Source organism: Mercenaria mercenaria, chromosome 4, assembly GCF_021730395.1.
Source record: "Mercenaria mercenaria strain notata chromosome 4, MADL_Memer_1, whole genome shotgun sequence".
NCBI classification, from domain to species: Eukaryota; Metazoa; Mollusca; class Bivalvia; order Venerida; family Veneridae; genus Mercenaria; species Mercenaria mercenaria.
In genome coordinates this window covers 59,133,592-59,156,108 of record NC_069364.1, presented here as the reverse complement: position 1 = coordinate 59,156,108, position 22,517 = coordinate 59,133,592, and the positions used below count along the sequence as shown (strand labels likewise).

Genomic DNA, 22,517 nt, shown 5'->3' with positions numbered 1-22,517 from the left:
GCTTATCTACATAACCACCATCAAAGCCATAAATCTAGCTCAACTTCTCACAGTGCATTAAAACAGGTGTCAATGACATTTGTGACCTTATCCTGTGCCAATTAGTGCTATAATTAGATCTTCATAAATTCCTCAGTTTTACTATAAATCTGGGTCATGGTTTTCCCCTGTAGCTATTATTAAAACTGGCATTCAGACAATTTGTGCCAGATGTTTTTCACAAAGAGTAGCATTAATGTAACCCATCTGCAAATGAATGACAAACATTAATAATCTCTTCTGTAGGATACAACTAAACAAATACCAACTTAAGGAACTATTTACACTTGACCTTTGACCCCCTAAGGCGGATGAGCACAATGTAAACTCTTCATCCAATACACACTCTCATTTATTGGGATTTCCCACTTCAAAAGAATTGTTCATGCTGTCAATAAAACTGGGTCATGATTCAATTTGCGCTTGACATAATTATGACCTGTCAAACAAATGACAATAAGAGATGTACTTGCACACAATTACTGTTCAAGGTTGTCTAACATTTCCCAGAAATGAAGGAAAATGAAAATGTTGCATTTAGAGACTGCTGCTTGCTAAAAACAAGAAATGCACTTTGCAGTACCAAAACATCATTAATTATTGTAATGTGAAATGTACTATATAACTATTTTAAAATTAATTGGATGATGACAAAATTAAGAACAATAAGCTTGTCCCAAAAGGAGGTTTCAAAGTTCAATTTACATCATTGTTTTAGATACTTGTGTTGAAGTGCTCAACAAAGAAGGCGAACATTTAAAGTTTAAAGCTGGATCTATTAAAGATCCAACAGGGATATAAAGAGGAAGAATGGCGTATGAGTGGTTTCCCCTGCTAAATTTTTTTCAAGGCAGCATTTTTCTGACTCGACACATCAAAATCAGAAATATTTTTCAAGCAAACAAAGTTTTGGACTGTATTAACGTTTACAAGCAAACTATCAATCCTTTGTAAAATTTTGCATTTTTATAAGAAATATTCATCCAAGTTGATATTTAGAGTTTTATAAGATATGTATTTTATAAGAACTGACGTTCTATCACAGTGATTATTTTAGGCCGCTTATATGCATACAATTTGCTGAGATGCAAAGTAATACAAGATGAATGTCTCAAAGGACACCTGTCATACTTAAAAAAAAAAAAAATTACAAATTGATAAATAATACATAAACAGGTTGTGAAAATAAGGTACAATGCACCCTCTATAAAGAATTATTTACAACAGATGAAGAGACCTTACTTGACCAGACAATATTGTGTATTAACTTTCATAGTCCTACATCACTACCATATTAGCAAATCAAGAGTAGTTCCCCTTTACCTTCTTTGCCTAGAGTATTTCAATACTTTAAACATACACAACACTACTAAAATATTTTGAAATTAACGAATAAAAACTGTGTGAAAATATTTCAACTCATTAAATTCTCTCTCCTCTCATCTTAATTCCCATTTCCAATAATTGCCTCAAAATGTACTTTCATGTTTTCATTAATATTTAAACCATGACAGCTGTAGTATTTTGTGTGTTGCTTTTTTTTTTTCGCCAATTTACTTTTCATATTTTCTCCTCAATAATCCTGCATGAAGCGATCGATTGATAAAAAAAGAAATACCCAAATTTTAGAGAAAACTTTGTCATATAGACAGCATGACATGAAGTAAGAAATGCCTCAGTCAAGTTGGTATATATGGTAATTTAGTTCATGTTTACATTATACCAAATGATACGACCCCTGGGACAATCTTTTCTCATAATGACAACATTTTCATTCATAAAATCTATTAGCATGCCTCATCTGTCAGCTGATCAGCAATTTACTATGAAAACACACTTTCTTACTACAAATATTTACCGATAACATCTCACATTTCATACAGCCATTCATTATCATTGTCTATCTAAAGTATCCTATTTCAAAACAATCTCAAAGAAAATGCTTTTGACCTACTGATACATTAATATTTATTGAAATTCTGCTTAAATGAAGTATTCGCAGCAAAGCAATTATTTGCTAGATCTGTTCTAAAGCAGTATCACAAGCTGTCCTGCTTGCTGTACTAACGGACTTTCAAGACCTTGAACATGATTAATTCCTGGCAAAACATTCTACAATTAGTGATATCTTACGGAAACATTTCAGTAATATTTTACTCTGTTCAGTAATTTTTAATCACTGAATGATCGATAAAATGTGACCGAGAGTTTCCCCAAAGTCCTATCAAACAAATGCTTAGTTTCAATATATTCAAATAATATCCTTCAACACATACATTTCATTTCTTTTCATTTTTTTCCTAAGCTGCTCAGAACAGCTCTATTAAATCAAGTCAGCAATGATGGCTGAACAATATTGTAAGTACTGTTAAAATACCTGAGATAGAGGCTGGTGTGTTTGACCTTGAACTAACAGATCCTGGTGAGGGTTCTGGTCTAGATGAATTGCTCATAGGAGTTCCCTCCCCTTTTACATCTTCAGTGGAGGATTCCTGAAAATAGACAGAAAATAAGATGCATGAACAGTCTAGATATCTTCCAATCTAGCAATTCTAAGACCTGTCAACAGCTCAGTCTTCAGAAAAAAATAACATAAAATTGGGCATTTCGACAAGCAGGGCTCATTACTAGAGCAAAGTAAGAGCTACTTTTCTTTTACACAATAAAAATAATCGTTTCAGTTGATCAGAAAAATATATGCAATAACTTTCCATTAATTGCTTGAATAACTGAACGTGTACTATTCAAAATGCAAACAGAATCTAAGAATAATTTAAATTAAAACTCCTTGTCTATCACCCTCTGCCACTCATGAATCCTAATGCCCCCCACCCCATTGCCCCACTCTATTACCAATGGCTTTATTTCCCTCTACATCGTAAGAATATTTTTGCTGGAAGTCTTTAGTTTTTACTACTTAAGGCTATATTCAATACCGGCATTTTATCACATGACAATAGAAAAATTGCAAGTTGCCTGTAAAACCAAGTTTAAGACATGCACACAGCAAGTGAGCCATTCATAGTTCAACTACATCCTGTCTGTACATTGTTTCAGCTGTATATATACGTGAATGAGTCACTCGGTACACAAACTGTAGAGTGTTCAGCAATTTTACAAAGCCCTTCGTTAAAAACTGTTACAAAGTTTTGCTGAAAACTTTAAAACCACTAAAACAATCCACAGAATCAGGTAAAGATTTCATAAATATAAATAAATGTTTTCACAGAAGTTTAAAAACTTTCATACTAATCTACAATCATAAATTGTGCAAGACTAAATATAACTGTGTGTATATGTATACACATGTACACATCTTATCAACTTCACAAACAAACATTCACTACATACATATTCCCCTTCCTTACTTATTTGTAATGTTGAATGGACTTCTCACCAAATTTCAGCAAAATCTTCAAAACAGATTAACCATAACCTTTCAATTAATCTCCTCTATGAAGACGACAACCAAAAAAAAGAACGGCCTATATCCTTATACGTATAAACCTCCAGCAATCTTGGCTATCTAAACACAGGTAAAATGTTCACATGAACAAATACAGCCAGATATGGTAAAACTTTGTACATAAGGTACAGGTAAATATAACATTTAGGCGAAAATGATTGCTAGCTTCGTAAAGTTAAACGGACGTCTCACGGTTTTGTATCAGTAGGAATTTTATTTCTTATAATTAATTTTTTAATCTATTTTACCATTTTTTTTAAATTATTATTTTTCTGTTATTACATTTCTTTATGATAATAAAATAAACCAATTAAATTTCTGTCCCGTCTTGTGCTCAAATTAACAAGACTGATGATAAATGGTTTAGAAGGAAACTGACACTATCATTATACTGGTAACTGCAATCAGCCGAACATTTTCGAAGCGTGAAGTGAAGTGAAGCACCGAAGTGAAGTGCAGGACAGGACCATACAAAGTTTTTGGTCACATTATGTATGATGAAATGACAATAAATGGTTTGTCTCGGAACTTGGCCACCAAAATTAAAAAGTTTTTTTTTTTTCCCGTCCGCAGAAAATATATTTTGGGGGGGGGGGGGGGGGGGGGGGGGGGGGGGGGGGAAACATGTCTTATATAATCAAGTTATTTTATATTAATTCAGACAAAGTCTGTAATTTCCAGTTTACCTATTACATATTTGAATAGGACATATTGTTGCTTTTTTTTTTTACTGATCCAATGTGTTGTGAATTAAAAGGAAGTCAGAAGACAGAAATGTTTCAAAGGCCTTTGCCAAGCAAAAAGTAGTTCCAAACCCTTACAGGCAGAAGTCTTTGTAAATATGAATAGAGTTATAGAACCTGTGCAGGACATGTCAGATCATAACAGTAAACGTGTGTGAAGTTTCAAGTCATCTCCAAAAGTGGTTACCAATATATTGGCTTACATACAAAAACTGAATAAAAAATCGTGGAAAAAGCGGCATAACTTTTTAAAACTGTGCAATACATGTCAGACAAGAACATGTGGTCCTGAACGTTCGCCATTCCCACAGCAAAGTGTTATTGAGAATGATCGTTTCTTCTAAATATATACAATAGACATTTTTGACTCATGTGACACAGTTATGAAATTAACCAAAACTTCAAATAAAAATCTGACAATTTTCAATTGAAGACCATTGAAATATGTCTCTAGGAGGTCACAGTGTATTCTATATTTGAGCATGGACCTAGTTTCGAAGTACGTGGACCCAGTTTTGAACTTTAAGTCCTATGGTATCACAAGGTTTAAACTTCTCAGATCAAATTGCCATGAAGACTCTAAAATATGGCTTAGAGAAGTCACAAGGTTTATTATGTTTCATTATCTAGCACTAGTTTTGATCGCTAACTTCCATTTTGAAACTGACTAATATCATCAAGGTGAACAATTCAGATCAAATTTTCATGATATCCATTGAAAAAGGGCCATCTATAAGGAAGGTCCAACTATGATTTAAATAATTATAGACTATGCTAATTTATTTTGACGCGTTAAACATCATTCTCATCTCTGACCAAGATAACATCAAGATGAACACTTCAGATCAATTTCATACAGAATCCATGAAAGGTTATGGGCCTTAAAGTACTGGACAAGGTTTTTTTATGTGATATGCCCATACTGACTAGTTTCCAAAGGCACTGACCAGTTTCAAAACTTGACTCAGATTCTCAGTTGTAACACTTGACCAATTTGTTATGGAAGATCCTTCAATGGTATGGTGGTTCTTAAGAGAGGCGACAAAGGTTTTTCATTTCAAGACCTATGACCTAGTTTCTTGATCTTGAGTTTGACCAGTTTCAAACTTGACCTACAATCATAAGATTAACATTCGACCAACATTTCATCAGATCCATGAAAAATAGGCCTCAGATGATCACGTTTTTCATTAATTGACTACTGACTACATTTTAAGCTCTGTGACCCAACTATCGAACTTGAACGTAATATCTTCAAGATGAACATTCTGACAATTTTATATGAGTATCATTATAGTTGGCTCTTAGTAGGTACAGGTATTTTATTTTTAGACTATCTTGACCTAGTTTTTTGACGGAAATGACCCCTGTTGCAAACTTGACCTAGATATCATAAGTGAACATGTCACAGACAATTTCATACAGAATCCCATGAAATATGGCCTTTGAAAATGTCACAGTTTTTGCTATTAGTTTTGAACCTAATCCTCAGTTTTGATGGCACGTGACCCACTTCGAATCTAGCACTAGATAACATCAAATGACATTTGACCATTAATCCTTACAGTCCATGAACTAAATATGCCTCACGAGAAGGTCACAAGGTTAATTCCAATTATTTGGACTAACTCTGACAAGTTTTGAGGCAAACTCAACACAGTATACGATGACTAAGCATCACATCAAGATGAAATTCTACCAATTTCATAGAGATTTTGTGAATATATGCCTCTAAAGGTCACAAGGATATTATGTTTAGACCTACGACAAGTTTAGAATGCACTGCCCACTTTCGAAGTGACCTAGAATCCTCAAATACAATCTGACCAACTCATAAGCCCACAAAAATGTTGACTCTAGATGGTCCACAAGCAAAGTTTAAAACCGGGCAATAGGGACTAAAACGCACGGCACGTACAGTCGGACTAGCCAAAGCTGATCATCGTGGAAAAGCTCACCTTTCACAATGTGAACACGTGATGCAGAAAATCACAGTGAAACAAGTTCGTCCCCATTCCCACTAGCAAAAGTGATTCAAAACCTAATGATAAGTAGTATGCTCTCAACCTCCAACAAATCAAAATTACTTTTTCAATTAAGACTCTGAAATCTTTTCAAGGTAGTGGACCTGGTCACCTGTAATGACATTCAGCAATTGCATATTCTAAATGTATGCGAGTTCAGCATTCTCTGGTACATAGGGAAAGTCTTATGGTACAATGAGCTATATAAACGTCCAAAGAATTCCAAATTGCCTATCGAGAATACATAATTATACGGAAAATACCAAGGGTCATTATGGGTCCATTACCTTACAAAAAAACTTAGGGTCATTCCTAAACCTTTTTCACTTTTAACTACTAATACCACTGAATAACAATTTCCAATCAAAATGTTTTACAACCTATCATTCCCAATCGCAAAGGGCCCAGCCCCATTTCAATATAAGTGCAAAAGAAAATCCACTGTGATTTAACGTATGTAAAAAGAAATTGTCTTTTAATTTCTATTTCTACCTTAAAACATCAGATTCTGCTGTTCTAACAACTGATGTAACCTGAAGATTTGGTCACAACTTCAAAAGAAATCAATTCTTGATAAATCAAAACCCTCAGTATGAGAAAATTTTGTGTAGAAAATTTGTGTGGAAAATTACATACAGGTACTCTGGACAAGTTTCATGTATGTGTAAAGGCCTCCATACATGCAAGCTTCCAAAAGGCTCTAAGGTATAAAAGCCTTTTCACACTTTATAGTTATGTAAGAGCTTCAACACACTTTGTTGTGTGTGAAAGTCTCTACATGCTTGGTGGTTTTGTCAAAGAAGCTTGTGCTGTGTAAAAGGCTTCACACAGTGGTGCAGTCCAAACCTTTCCATATGTTTCATGTGTAAATTTTTAAATCTTGCATGCTTGTGTAAAAGCATCTACACAAGTCATGATAAGTAAAAATCTCCACACATTTCATGATGTGTAAAAAAAGTCTCAATACACCTCATGGTGCATAAATCTGTACATACTGCATGCAAGGTGTATTAAGCCTCTATTTTCATCACCAAAAACATCAGAATTATGATTTAGTAATCTGTTTGAAATATCATTTTGTCAAAAGTTTCGATCCCCTGGTTTCAAAGTCTGAGTTCATATGTTTCAGTTAATTGAGTAGGCTGGCTGAATATATGTATCATATACTGTTCCTTATTATTTCATTCTTGGGTAAAAGCATCCATACACCTCATGGTGCACAAGTTTCTACATATTCCAAAGTGTATAAAAGCCTCCACATACTTAATGGAGACTAAAAACCTCCACATAGTAAATGATTAGAAAATCTTTCACATATTTCATGCAGCCTAAAAGCCTTCAGGTACTTCATGGAACCTAAATCCTCAACATCCTTCATGGTGACTAAAAGCCTCCACACAAGTCATAGTGACTAAAAGCCTCCACACAAGTCATAGAGACTAAAAGCCTCTACAAGTCATAGAGACTAAAATCCTCCACACAAGTTATAGAGACTAAAAGCCTCTACAAGTCATAGAGACTAAAATCCTCCACACAAGTCATAGAGACTAAAAGCCTCTACAAGTCATAGAGACTAAAATCCTCAACACAAGTCATAGTGACTAAAAGCCTCCACACAAGTCAGAGACTAAAATCCTCCACACAAGCCATAGAGACTAAAATCCTCCACACAAGTCATAGAGAAAGCCTCTACAAGTCACAGAGACTAAAATCCTCCACACAAGTCATAGTGACTAAAAGCCTCCACACAAGACATACAGACTATAAGCCTCTACAAGTAATTTTGACTAAAATCCTCCACACAAGTCATAGTGATTTAAAAAGCCTCGGCGCAAGTAATGGTGACTAAAAGCATCCAGACAGTCACAGTGGCTAAAAGCTTCCAAACAAGTCATAGTCTACTTAACTTTGTGGTTGAAAGCCTTCACATACAACAAGACTGGATGAACTCGTGAAAATGAGAAAGTAAGGAAGACTTTAAACAAGAGTGCCAGACTGCCACAAAATACGTCCGTCATTGAACTTGGCCTAATTCACCAGACATAATCAAAGAGTGCCCAGGGCAATTTGGCACATTATCAAACTTGTCCAAGATATTATGCCCATAAACATTGTCAGCAAGTTTGGTGAAGATCGGATGAAAACTGTTCGAATTAGCGAGCGGACAAGGCTAAATTTGCAGTTTTTCAAGTAATTCAAGAGCCATAATCCAAGAGTGCCTGGAGCGATTTGGCTGGCTATCAAACTTGGCCTTGATATTATGCCCACAAACATTGTCAGCAAGTTTGGTGAAGATCAGATGAAAACTGTTCGACTTAGAGAGCGGACAAGGCTAAATTTGCAGTTTTTCGAGTAATTCAAGAGCCATAATCCAGGAGTGCCTGGGGCAATTTGGCCTAGATATTATGCCCACAAACATTGTCAGCAAGTTTGGTGAAGATCAGATAGAAACAGTTAAGACTTCGAGAGCGGACATGCTTTGGACGCCGTCAGCCGCCACGGGTGTTCACATAATACGCTCGCTCTTTCAGAGACGGGCGTATAAAAAGAGTATCTATTCCACACACCCTCCCTCTGACTAGATTGGAAGAAACATTCATACTTAACAATTACACCTGAAGAAACTGTAGTAAAGTAATCATTCTGCACTGTGTAAATGATGTCAAAACCATTAAAACGGCCACCTCTATTTTAAACCATTTTGATATATTACAAACTGCCACAAAGATGATCCAATTTTGCAAATTCTGTGTTTTGCTTGGTTAGACTACGAGTTTCATAAAACAACCCTACTGTTTGGCATAATCCTTCGTCTGTAACTTATGATGTCTACCCTTGCAGAAAGATTCTTCATTTTGTTGCTGGGAATGGGATATAGTTTCCCACTACAGTCATTTGCCATCATTACTTCCCAGTGGATCTAACATAAGTTCTATCATTTCTTACTATAAAAATAATAGTTTGTGACTTGCACTTATTAAAGTCAACTATTCCAAGTGACATTAACACCTACAAACATCTTGTGTTTTAAGAAAAATGCTCTTTGGTACATTTTGAAACTACAAGAGAAGGATCTATAGAAGAGCTTTCACTGTCAGTGACACAATTCTCCAAAATGGGGCTTTTGACCACAAAATTAATGTGAACTTGAGGAGCTTGTGCATAACACACCTTCTAAGGTACTTATTAATATTCTGTGAAATCAGATTGAAATCCCAAATACTGTGAAGAGGTTATAGCAGAGACAAAGAATTGTAAACTATTCTGGGGTTATTACCATCAGATGCGACCTTGACCGTGGCTGACCACCCAAGTGTTGTGTTGTGTGCAACAAATTTTCCTATGGTGTTTTACAAAACGTATGAGTGAAAACGAAGCTGTATTTCTTACACGATCTGCTGGGATGTACTTAGGAAAGATAGAAGGTTCCTGGACACAAACCTGTATATGCCTCAATTTTCATTCTAGTTGTACAAGACTATTATTTAAGTTGGTCTGCTGACCAGGAAGACTTGAGTGAGGCTTAAATCCAATACATGAAGATGTTACCCAGATACAGCCTGATATTTAGTTGCCTGATTAATCAAACAGAATTTTCTGAGACGAAAATATGTTGTCAATTACATAAAATTCAACAAAGAGTTATTTCAGTAGGGTTCATGACTGGGGTTTCTATCCAATACATGCAGTTGTTACCATGATGGAGCATTTTACGCAAAACTTAAACAAGGAGTAACACATGGTGAAGCCTGTCTATGTGAGTAGAATATAGCCCTAATAATTTTCTTCAAATCAGCCGGTGGTTTTAAACAATTTTTCATTTATCTAGCAGCTATCACTTTACTATATCTAAAATTTTTTGGGTAGTTTTAACTTCACGTTAGACATTATTTAGGTCATATGGCGATTTTCACGCTACTAGTGGAAGAGAAGGACCCCAGATGCCCCTCCGGCCATGTTTCAGGCATAGAATGGTACCCGGCTGAATGTTTTCCTCACATGTAGAATTCTACACCCAAAGGTGAAGCAAGATTTCAAACCCACATCAGTGAGAGGCAAATGATTTGAAGTCAGCAACCTCAACCACTCGGTCAACGGGATCCCCCCCCCCCCAATTTATGTCTAAAATAAAGTCAAAATTTCAGACCAGTTCTTCCTACAGATTAATATACTTAAGGCCTTTTTTCTATTTAGAACTTCAGTTGTATTCAACATTCTGGTAAAAATTAACAAAACAACGCAAAAAGCTTATTTTCAATAAAAACTTGTATAACTTAGTTTCTTTGGAACGTTTTGTGAAATACTTTAGAATTTTCCTTACAATTTGTAATTTGTAAACACAACAGAAGAAGTTTGATGCTATAATGACAAGCATTCCGTTAAAAAGATGCCTAGAAACAGCATCAAGTCCCATATTAAAGTCAAGACAGTATTTAACTGGTTATTTCACAGAGCTAATGAATCTCAACTGCAAACTAGTTCATTCAATGAAAAAGGTTATGTTTTTTTTATCACTTTTATTACACCAAATTAAATCTCCCCTGTTTCACAGATAGCTAATTTGACATAAACTCTAATCAGCCTTTTAAAAGTTAAATGAACAGTTTCCAAAACCACATTCTTAATTGCAATGAAGTACACAAAAATCTCTAGGGTACTCCTTGTTACTGCTTCAGCTAAATCTACAAAATGAAAGAGAAGATATTAATCACCTCGTCATTCACTGAACTTTCTGAAGCTGTTCTCCTGACCCTGACAAACAAAAGTACAAGAAAATTAATCATGTAAAGTGAAAGTAGAAAAATGTAAACATTGACATCACATTTAATTGGCACACAACAGGTGTTTGTATTCTGTATCTTACACATGGGATAAAACTGACAAAGGCCCATTTTCCATCCCCTTTAATCCCCAAACAAAGGCTCCTTTCAGTTACTTCTGTAATTTCCAATATCTATTCATGATAAAATTTATTAAGTAAATGTTAATGATATTTTACATAACAAAGGCACAAGATCATTTACAGGCCTTTTTTCAAGACAATAAAAATAAAATCCCAAAGACCCCTAATTAAACCTTAATTGATTTGCCCAATAAACCCAATCAATGACAAAAGACCACATGCCGTCAAGAAAACCCATTATGAATTTATAATACTTTACCTATTGATTAAAATCCAACAGCCAGAAAAGCACTTATATACTGCATTGCAAAATTATGAATTTTACCTGTAAAAGCTTCTATACAAAGATCTCTATATGTATAAAGCCTGTACAACTCCCTTCATTTCTCTATACATTCATCGCTAAAACTTCGCCTCAATACTTGTGTCTAAAAATATCTTAAACAGGGGATATCAGGCCAAACCAAGTTTAAATATTCAATAACCAAACTGCCAACAAAAACCTTTCACCCTTTTCTTTCTCTGTGAAACTTTTCTTACCTCTGTATACTACAAAGATTGCTAATTAAAAGTATTACATATTGACTTCAGGCACAATAGATAGACATATCATACAAAACATCAGTGACACCTAATCTCCCCGCCACTTGAGTATAGACCAGTCCCATTTCCATAGCTGTATAGGCGAAGTGACTGGTTCAATAAACACACAGGGACAAAGGCACACACTACCAACTGAGCCATTTATCAAGTTTGTCGATTATTACAGGCTAGGTTTAACAGCATACTCCAATAAAGTTGAGAGGCTCAGGCCTAAACATGCCAATATGAGAGAGAATAATTTCAACAAGGTTATGTTTTGTTCAGCTAGAATATATTTCCTGTACATAATAATTTCAGCTTTATTTTTTTGTAAACCAACGTGTTCTCGTCGTCTGCTACACATTCTCTCTACACTTTATTTATATGATACATACTTGTTTAGTCATACAGACTGTGTGTGTATGTGTGTGTATTTATTTATTTAAACCTCGGGAATATAAAAAATTAGTTTCACAAGGTTTAAAATTTCCCGGTTTTCATAAGTAGAAGTTTTATAATTTGCCTCAATTTGAAGTTATTTCAACAATAAGCTCAAACAGTAATTGGTTGTATCAATGCGCCTCTATATCAACTTTTTCCAGTACGTTGGGGTCCACCACAGGAAATCTCGTTAAAATAAAGTGATAAAATTTTTACATATAAGCAACAACTAGACTATTTAACATGGCTATCATTTTTCAAGTCCAGATAGGAATCAAACCCATTTAAACTTAAATTAAATGCACTATTTTTAGGTAAGAACATAGGCGTAAGACAACTATCCACTTTCAACATTCTTTTCCCTCTGAGATACCCCTGCCTTCAGCTCAAGTAAGAAAATCAATATTCCCCCAGCTTTGAATTTGCTAGTCGACTCTGCCATAGATTGTGTGCGAGATTATTGACTGGTTCATACAGAAGATTGTTCAAGCTTTTAGGAGCGTAGATTATTTTATCTGTAAAGGCCGTCTAGGTTTGCTACTCCACAAACATGTTTTATCAATAAACCAATACAGCTGGATTACTTCCCCTTTAATACAAGCAACGACTGTAGAAAAAAGTGGCTTTTATGCTAGCAGTATAACACCCATTCTGAATGAAATTTAAGTCCCCTTTCCAAATAAAATGTTTTCATAGAAAGAACTTTTTGATCTTTGAATAAATTTTTCACATCACAGGCGTATCAGGGGCATTACTAGTTTTCTGCAACAGTTACACAATCAGCTGTGAGCTAAGCATGCAAATTAAAGAGAGTAGCCCTAACACCAAAATGCAAAATGGTATATAATTTCGACCTTCTCCAAATAATTACTACTAGCCTGTACCCTCCAACCCCTTGATTTCATTACAGTCTTACAATAGAAGGAAATTTAAATTTAAGTAAATTTTAGCCATGGGCATACAGGAATACTCGAGCCATAAGCAGACCTGAATTTCTCGGAAACAGATCAGGGTGGCCGAACAAGTGACATTTCGGTAACTTACACAGTATGGAGAAATCGCTAGCTTCAGGTGATATTTTTCCTGATCATTTCCTTATTACTCGAATGATTGTAATAAATGACAAGAGCTCCTTATAGCGTGGTAATATACGCCAAAGTAAAAAAAAAATTCTTAGGTGTGTGTAAGGGGGATGTAATGTGGCACAGAGTGAGAGGTTGGGTTTTTCTGCTCAGCAACAATGATGAAATACTAAGGCACAAGAACTGAAAGTGACTTGGGGTAGGGGATGTTAAGGATTGCTGAACTCCTCAAATCACCTGATCACCACCCACCTGTATGTCCAGTTAGTCATCATCTTGAAAACTTATGCTTTGGACACAAAAAATAGAACACAAATTTGAACTCAATTTGTGACCTTGACCTTTGACATACAGACCACGTGTGCCATGCATTATAGTCTCACTGCTATCTATATATATGCCAAGTTTTAAGTCAATCCCTTCAATGGTTATCAAGTTATGCTGTGGACACAAAATTTGGCAGGAAGATCTGACCTTGCTGTGACCTTGACCTTTGACCTGGTTTATCACTCTGCACATCGTCATATTGCCACCTTCCTATAAGCCAATACTGAAGTCAATACCTAGACTAGTTATCTAGTCATGCTTCGGACACAAAATATGAAGGGACAAATTTGACATTTCAGCTCCATTTGTGACCTTGACCTTTGACCTACCTACCTGGTTCATGTGCTCTACACATCATCTCATTGCAACTGGCACCAGACCAGAAATAGAGCTGTCACTATTGGTGATAAATGCCCCCAAAGCATACCCAAGAGACCCGGGTCATAAGCATGACATACCTTCTCAATATGGTTTTAACACTTGTGTCAAATTATTTTCAAATCCATTGATAAATGGCAGAGTTATTGACCAGACAAGAAACACCTCTGACTTCTAAGTGTGACCTTGACCTTAGAGCTAGGGGTCTGGATCTTGTGCATGACACATCGTCTCATTGTGGGGAACATTTATGTCAATTTATTTCAAATCCCTTCATCAATGGCAGAGTTATGGACCGGACACGAAACAGACCCTGTTAACTTTTAACCTCTGTGACCTTGAACTTGGAGCTAGGGGTTTGGGTCTTGCGCAGAACACGTTGTCTCATTATGTTGAACATTTATGCAAAGTAATTTTAAAATCCCTTTATGGATTGCAGAGTTAAACACGGACAAGAATTTACACGGACGAACGCAGATACACAGTGCGATTTTAATATGCCCACCTTCCGGGGTAGAGGTGTGCGGTATTACCGGTATACCGGTAACTGTAGTACAATCTTCCCGGGGTACGATACCGCGGTACCATCGGGGAATACCGGTATTTTATCAACATTATCCCTACTTCTGCTTATTTTTAATTTACACTGTCTATGTAGCCTTCCGTAACAGCAATTGACACCATGCATGATTTTCCGATTTATATCTCTGGAATCCCCATGCTACTATTATTAGTTTCCAAAAATAACCACCCAATGGTACAACTGAACATGTATGATCGACCGCGTGACCCCCAATCAAAACCTCGGAAAACCTCCAGATTATTCCGTATAGATGGATGACGTCATGGGCGCACTTGTTTTTACTTTGAGTCTTGCAAGTTCGGCAAGTCACGACTTTTTGTTTTAGATTATGATAGTTTAAAATATCCTTGTATGTATTTGCATGTATTTAAAAAGAAATAAATAGTATGGAAAATTTTGAGTCGAAATTTATTATTTTTTGTTTGAAAAAGATTTGATGAAGCCTTCATACTATTTGTAAACATTACTGGTTTATCAAATGGGTGCACGGATCGAACTTCAAACAAGCGCGACCTATATACATGTGACACAGTGCTTCCCTAGAGACAATATAGCGTCTTCCAACGAATACACACTGGTAAAAAATACTAAGGGTCAATACTCTAACTAGTCATAAGTCAAGTTAATATTCCAGTGTATTTCTTTCTTTAATTCTAGTCAAGTAACTAGTCTCCGTTGTTGCTCATAATAAATTAAGTATTTCTGAGAGTTTTTCAATATTTTTATGACTGCTAGATCTACCTTAGCTGTTAGTCTAACGATAAAAATGGTGGTATACCGTGGTATATACCGCGGTAATAAGGAAAAAACCGTCCGTGGTATACCGCGGTATTTTTTTCAAGGCGGTACCCAGCCCTATTCGGGGGGCATAAAAAAAAACACTATACATCTTATACCATAGGTATATTATAAGAACCATGGTCATGAACGGGAAAATATACTTCCATTTCATTTGCGCACTTGAACTTCTCACCAGGTCCTTCAACGTGCAGTTCGGTAAATGAGTACTATGCATATTAAAAGCATGAAATATACAGTGTCTCTGCAATATGAAATGCTGAGGCAATATGGCTGGTGCACGATAGAAGACCTTTGACCTCTAAGTGTGCCTTGACCTTGAAGCAAGCCCTCAGAAACATGCCCCCTGCACATCGTCTCGATGTGGTGAACATTTGTGTCAAGTTTTTCCAAAATCCTTGAAGGGGTTCAAGAGTTACAGAGCGGACATGAAATTGCTAACAGAAGGACGTCAAACCATAAATACGTATAAAAATTACCATTAATTCATTTTCTTGTTTATTACCATGGTTCTTATAGTATACCTAGGAGTAGGTTATAACACGGACAGTTGTTTTTTTTCTGATCTGGTGCCAGTGCTCATTGCCACTTACCTGTATGCCAAGTTTAAAAGTCAATACCTTGAATGGTTATCAGTTATGCTCTGGAAAATAAGTATGACAGACAGACAGACAGACACACACACCATCACATAGCACGTCCGTATTTTCAAAACAAGTATTTAAAACAGGCAGTGCTTTCCTCAACACAATGTGTCTGCCAGATATTATTAATACTTTCTCAAACACTTTGCCCAAGACCAATATGTAACCTGGTAACGTACACTCTGACACACATGACACATTTGTCTAATAATATTCTTGCACACAGGACTGGCATTTCCAGGGATTTTACTCATGCAGGCCAAACCATTCTGGCACCCCCCATGCCAGATGACTCTTGTGCTGTTAATGACAACTAACAATTCATGCACTGATTATATATTTCTATGTAAAATGCAATGAAAATCAAATACCTTGATAGTTGCTCTTCATTCCATATAGTATATTTCTCAATTTTATGGAAAAAACATTATGCTACAACTGACAAAACTAAACCGAATTTGTTGTTTTGCGTCATTCAAACGTCATGACCTCACGTCTGTTAACCCACGTTAATTTCTCCCCGCTTTATTTAAATATGCTACAGTGAAAAAAAGAGTGCTAAAAAGGAAGTATTTTGTTTCGCATTATTCAGTCTGTAATTTGTCAAATACAGTATGTAAAACAAGGAGCTGCGTTCAATAAACGCTTGATGCCCCCAGTGGCATCCTTGTAGATAGATTTTGCATCTAAGTCCAAAACAAGGTCGAGGTCAAGGTCAAATTGAGGTCAGATGATGTTTGAAGATAAAGAATGGTCACAGTTTACAACTGTATTAGTATCAATTCATTCTTGTAATGGGTATTGATGCTAGACGAAACGGTCCCATTTGGTTAACCAAGAGATGGCCCATATAAAGCAACCTAAGTCCAAAATGAGGACAAGGTCAAGGTCAAACTGAGGTCAGGTGAAGTCTGAAGATGAGGAATGGTCACAGGTGACAGCTGCATTAGTATCAAGTCATTCTAGTAAGGGGTATTGATGCTGGACGAAACGGTCCCATTTGGTTAACCTGGTACGGACTGACGGACGAAAGAACGGACAGGACAATCACTATATGCCTCCCACATCAGTAGATGCTTGGGGTGTAAAAAATAATCTACCACTAGTTATCGATGCAGATTGGAATTTCCGGCTCTCCGGTAACTGTTTTAGCGGTAACTCTGCAGAGCCCCTTTACCACCAAAAACAGTTACCCAGTTATTCTAATCAGTCACTGGTTGTAAATGAAGGTGGGAATATCTGGTTTGAGGTAACAGTTAACTCAAGACATGCTCTTACAACCAGTAGTAGATTTATATTCTTGAATAGTGTAATGTATTATTGAAGAATAAAACAAGATATTTTCTTTATAGTACACTTTCTTATAGTAGCGTAATTGAAGGAAGTGCAGAAAAATCGTGTCTGTGAACAGAAATTATCATAAACATCCCTTAACAAAAAGCGGTTATGACATTTCAAGAACAAACAACAAAGTATATCATTATAATTATATAGAGTAATGTTAGGTTTTTCCATTAAAATTTTCTGATTCAAGAAATAAGGAATAAAGACCAACTATCAAGGTATTTTATTTTAATCTAATTTTTCATTACATAATCAATGCTGGAATCTACCAGATAAAAGTAGCTAATTAGTAACAGTCTTTAACTGCAAGATTTATACCATTTATCCCACAAGGCATGCCTTTTTCTGTATTTGTAACGAAAAAGTACCTGTGCAAATTGGGAAGTTTCAAGTCGAAAATTGGCCAAGTTGGGAAAAAAATTATCAACAAAATCATTATTCTGGGAAATATTTTATGCTGTTTTTGTTAAATTACTGTATTTACCAATAGGCCCTCGCAAGTGAGTGACGAGGGCGAAATAGTTGCTTTGGAGCTTCAGACTTTGCTCAAACCTAACCTCGTCACCCAATATTTTTTGGTCCACACTTGCTAATTACCGCTAACTGAACTTTGCATGGGGGCTCTGACAGGTATGAACAGTTTCTGACCCAGTCTTTGGGCGGCTAGTAGAAGATTCTGGATCTAGACTTTCAACAAGACTGCTTTTGGCATTCCAGTTTGAAGTCAGAAGACATTTTGAAATTCTCAAACTTCGGAAGAGATTCCGGCGACTGACCATTTGACAAACTTCCGGATTCTCTGGTACATGCTCTAGTGTCTAGACCAAACAGAGACGTTACTGGGAGACTTACTTGTTTCACTAGCAGTACATGTAACTTTTCCCCAAAGGACATCATGTTCTTGTGTATCTTGGCATGAACTTTTCATAATTTACCTTTTAATATTTCGAACTGTGTTACATTCTGTTTTGTTGTATCGATTAACTCCCCTATAAGGAGTACTAATAGTAGTAAACAAACATAACAAATGAGTTACCAAGCTAAAGTCTGACTTCCACTGGTATAGTACTTCAACAGTTGCCGAATGCCGGGTTATTCATGATGTGGATTACAACTCTGAATTGGGAAATTTTGTTTGAACTTTGGGAAAAAATATCCATATTTTGTGTTTGGAAAGGGTCCGATAGTCAGACCCATGAGATAGGCAGAAAAAAGGCCTACAAAGGTTTTGTCAGAATTGATAACATCACTGAAAACACCAGTCCAGTTTGCATGAATCTAACACGTTAACAAAAAACAATTGCTTCTAAATGGCCTTGACCTTTCCATTTTGTGCAAAATAAGCAAAGTCCTAGCTTTGATATCCATAATGATATGTCGATGTAATCAAGTTTTAAGGAACATGAATAATTTTGAACAATGTTGCAAGAAGACTGCCAAAGGAACTGTCCAGGCAAGGTTTCAGAGGATGTGAGGTCTGAAGAAAAGTGTGGACACACAGACTGAGTGATCACAATAGCTCACCCTGAGCTAGAACCAAGCACTCTGCAGTGTAATGACCAAGTATATATTGTTCTGGGCACAATTATCAGTTTCATAAATAACCACAAGGTTTAAACGATACACATTTAGTAAAATAAGGATTCAAACATTTGACCTTTAATTATGACCTTCACCTTGTAAGATTATGCCCAGTTTTGTCTTTGCTCAAGTCAGTATTATAATTTCCATATACTAACTTCTCAACCCAGACTTACAGCCATAAAAACCAAGACAGTTACATAAATGATTTCCCTTAGCGTCAGGTGTGCTTTTAAATGTAATTAGTAGAAAAACTGTCTAATACTGATGCAGTTTTTGTAAACCTGGAAGAAATTAAAATGGATTCAGGACAACTGGCTACAACTGCAAGTACAGCCAATGAAAAGAAAGCACCGAGTGCAATAGGGCGAAGATGGCACAGTCCATGTGATCAGTCCCAGTATATACCCTGCCCAGACATATGCATGCTTCTTGCCATATTTTCCAGAGCTTTACTGGAAATCAATGGAACAGGTAGCTCAATTGTAAAGCATCATGCCAGACAGTGAATATTAAATCATCATGGAAGCTGAATAAAACTGAAACTACATCAATGACGGGCATACAAAAGGGCAGTCAGGTGATATAAACTAGAAGCATGCAAAACATCCAAACCACCAAACCAAGTAATGTTTATTGTACAGATATGCCAGTATTTCTTATTCTTAAACTTTTGCTTTAAACCCTAATGTTACTATTTCATGTTAATATTTCATGAACGAGGGATACAGGGCAAGTTCAGCTGAGTTTTTGAGCAGACACTGTCAATTTCTGCAATATCGGTAATTCACCTGCCATACCTCATGAATGACTTGAGGGTATCCACCTGGTTATCAAAACTTGGCCAATATATCTAATATGCCCATCAACATTCTGGCCAAGTCAAAATCCATGGAGCCCAACACCAGAGCCACTGGGATGATCCATAATGTTACAGAACTTGGCCGAGATAATGGCATTAATGCACACATGAACACTGGCCATGTCTGTAGAACACTGGACAGGTACTACTCAAAGTTAGATAGCAGAAACAGTCTTTGCCAACTACTCTAAAATGACCAGCTAGTTAATAAACTAGGAACTACACTGAAATACTGGACAAGCTATTCAAAGGGCAGACTCCCACTGCGATTGGTCCCATGATGGAAATGGTATAAACAGTCTGACGTTTCAAGAAATGTCAAATCACAGAGGCAGCCATTCTGAAATACATGTTAACTTTATAATTTAATACAATACAAAAGCTACCCTGTAAGAACCTGTGTAAAGTAAAGTCTTGCTTCAAAATATTGTTTACCTTCTGATTTAAAAAAGAAGTTTAAAACATAAAACACAACATCAGCATAATTTTATAAGAGCAACTATCTAGGACCAAATTTGTAAGATGTAGAGCAACAAATCAGATCTGCTGAGAAATTACACACAGTGAATATACATCAAACTAAATTAACCTGAAATTTAATAAAATTTGAAGAAGTTAAATAATAAGAGATAAAATGAAACTTGGTCAAAACAAAGGAAAAAGGAGACATAATTCATGAAATACTGATGCTGCTGGCCTGGTGATAGTTGAGCCGTATTGTGTAAAATCTGGAAGCAGACACTAAGATGAGTAGGATAGCTCTTCACACATTTACTTATAATTTTACATTTACTTCAAGTTTCTTTTCTCCACTCTGTCTGCTTAATCAAATCAAAGCACTTCCTCAGATGAGAGTGACCATGCTACACACTTGGGAATATCAATCTTGATCCTAAACTGGAGAAACTGTTTCAACACAAAAGTAACTGCAGACAATATCTTCAGAAACCCCTTTATCCTGGGATCATCCTACAAGGCGATTTGAGCGATATCTTCACTGTAAAGTCGGCCACTTTGCCGTATTATCGCCTCCGGGCGAAATCCGAATCGCCGAGTTTTTCTGAGTGTTGTAATCTGTTTACTTCAAGTTGTAAAACTTGATGCATATTCTAGATTAAATTACCGATAAATCCAGTCAACCCCATCTACTCGCCTGTCAAACTTCAGCCAATCGTATCATTAATATCCCACAGTGTTAATCAATCATATTGTAAGCCATCGCCATTTTGAAAATTTTCAATCGGCGTGTAAAAAGCCCATAAACTAAACGAGTGCATGATCTTATGCATCAATAGTATATTATTTATTAATTTTATTAAAACTTACTTAAAAAAAAAATTCAAATACGGCCAATTTCTATAAATGAACTGCCCAGGCGCTGTGGATAAAAAGAAATACAATTCCGCGGACGTCTGAACTGCCGTACAAAATTATTGTAAAAACATAGCCAATATCTACGAGTTTGGTACTATTTTCAAAAAGATTAAATATACAAATCTGAACAATTTGATGCAAGAATCGGGCATTATTAAAGCACGAGAATCGAAACATGAATGAAAATTTTCACAGCGTTTCAATCGTGCACCGGATAAACTTACGAGTTTTGGACGTGTAAATTTCAGATAAAAATCTTAAGACGACTTTTTCATAGCTAAGTTAATACTTTATTTATAAATTCATGAAAATAATAATGCAATAATCAATTTCCTTAAATAATTACTGTTTATAACTTACAGCAAGACCCACAGAAAGTGAAAATAATTATAATTATAGGCTGGCAACTGAATACTATGCCGATTCTTCTTAAATTCCTCGATTTCTCCCTAAATTCTGCGGAGGGAGAAGTCACTTCTCCCTAAAATTTTGACCTAGGATGCTGTTAACAAGGTCGAGATATATCCACAACATTAAGGTTTTCATGCCCTCACAGTTAAGCACTTTGTCCAAGATGTGAATCCACATTTTTAGCATAGATTCTCCTTCCAGCTTCGCTGAAAATTGAAATAATAAATCAAATAAAACCTGCTCAAATTTCTATCAAACAATACTACTTACTTTTGGACTAGAAAGATGATTATGCTGTGAATTTGGTAACAAGTTTTGTTGCCCTGGTGATGACCCCGGGGGAGACAACTGTGATGACGATGACCTTTGTGAAGGTGACGGTGAGGGTTGTGAAGGACGCTGCTGGCCTGGTGATGGCTGCGGCTGGGGTCGCTGTGGTCCTGGCGAAGGATTTGGGGTCAAACGGTGAGCTGGTGATGGTGATGGGGCTGGACTAATTTGTTGATGAGGTGATGGTTGTGGAGTAGGTCTCTGTTGCTGTGGTGATGACCCCGGGGGCTGTCCCGGAGGTTGAGGCTGTTGTTGTATTGAGCCCTGACTGCTGTACTGTGACTGAGAATTGGGAGGCTGGTTGAAACCTTGCTGATTGTAACTCTGCTGACCCTGAAAGCAGACAAAAATATATTCATTATCTTTAAAGCAGACAAGAGTGGTATAATGACAGCATGCTGGATTATCTGAAGACTTTCCATAGTTAGCTTAAAGGTCGCGGTAATGTATAGTCCGCATCTAATTTTTGCTCTGGAAATGGTCGGAAAATTTAACTTCCAGCGTATTAGTCGCAGTTAAATTTCGGATTTTTTCCCCAGCAATATTTAATATTTACCGGCAAAAAAGTTATGGCGGCGGCCATATTGATGCCGCGGACTGAATTA

General features: G+C 36.2%; 1 protein-coding gene across 9 annotated transcripts in view; it reads right to left on the bottom strand.

Annotated features, from left to right (window-relative positions):
• LOC123551867 (trithorax group protein osa-like) overlaps positions 1-22,517 on the bottom strand; it is a 68,675-nt gene that overhangs the window by 30,542 nt on the left and 15,616 nt on the right. For 6 of the 9 annotated variants that reach the window (XM_045341104.2, XM_045341107.2, XM_045341106.2 and 3 more), the window contains exons 2-3: positions 21,853-22,245; positions 2,417-2,531 (exon numbers count right to left, since the gene is read on the bottom strand). In XM_045341104.2, the coding sequence (XP_045197039.2) occupies positions 2,417-2,531; positions 21,853-22,245 (508 nt within the window). Of the gene's footprint in view, positions 1-2,416; positions 2,532-3,407; positions 3,430-11,434; positions 11,629-21,852; positions 22,246-22,517 lie in introns of those variants that run through there. The other 3 variants (XM_045341111.2, XM_045341110.2, XM_045341112.2) reach the window with 3 other exon arrangements.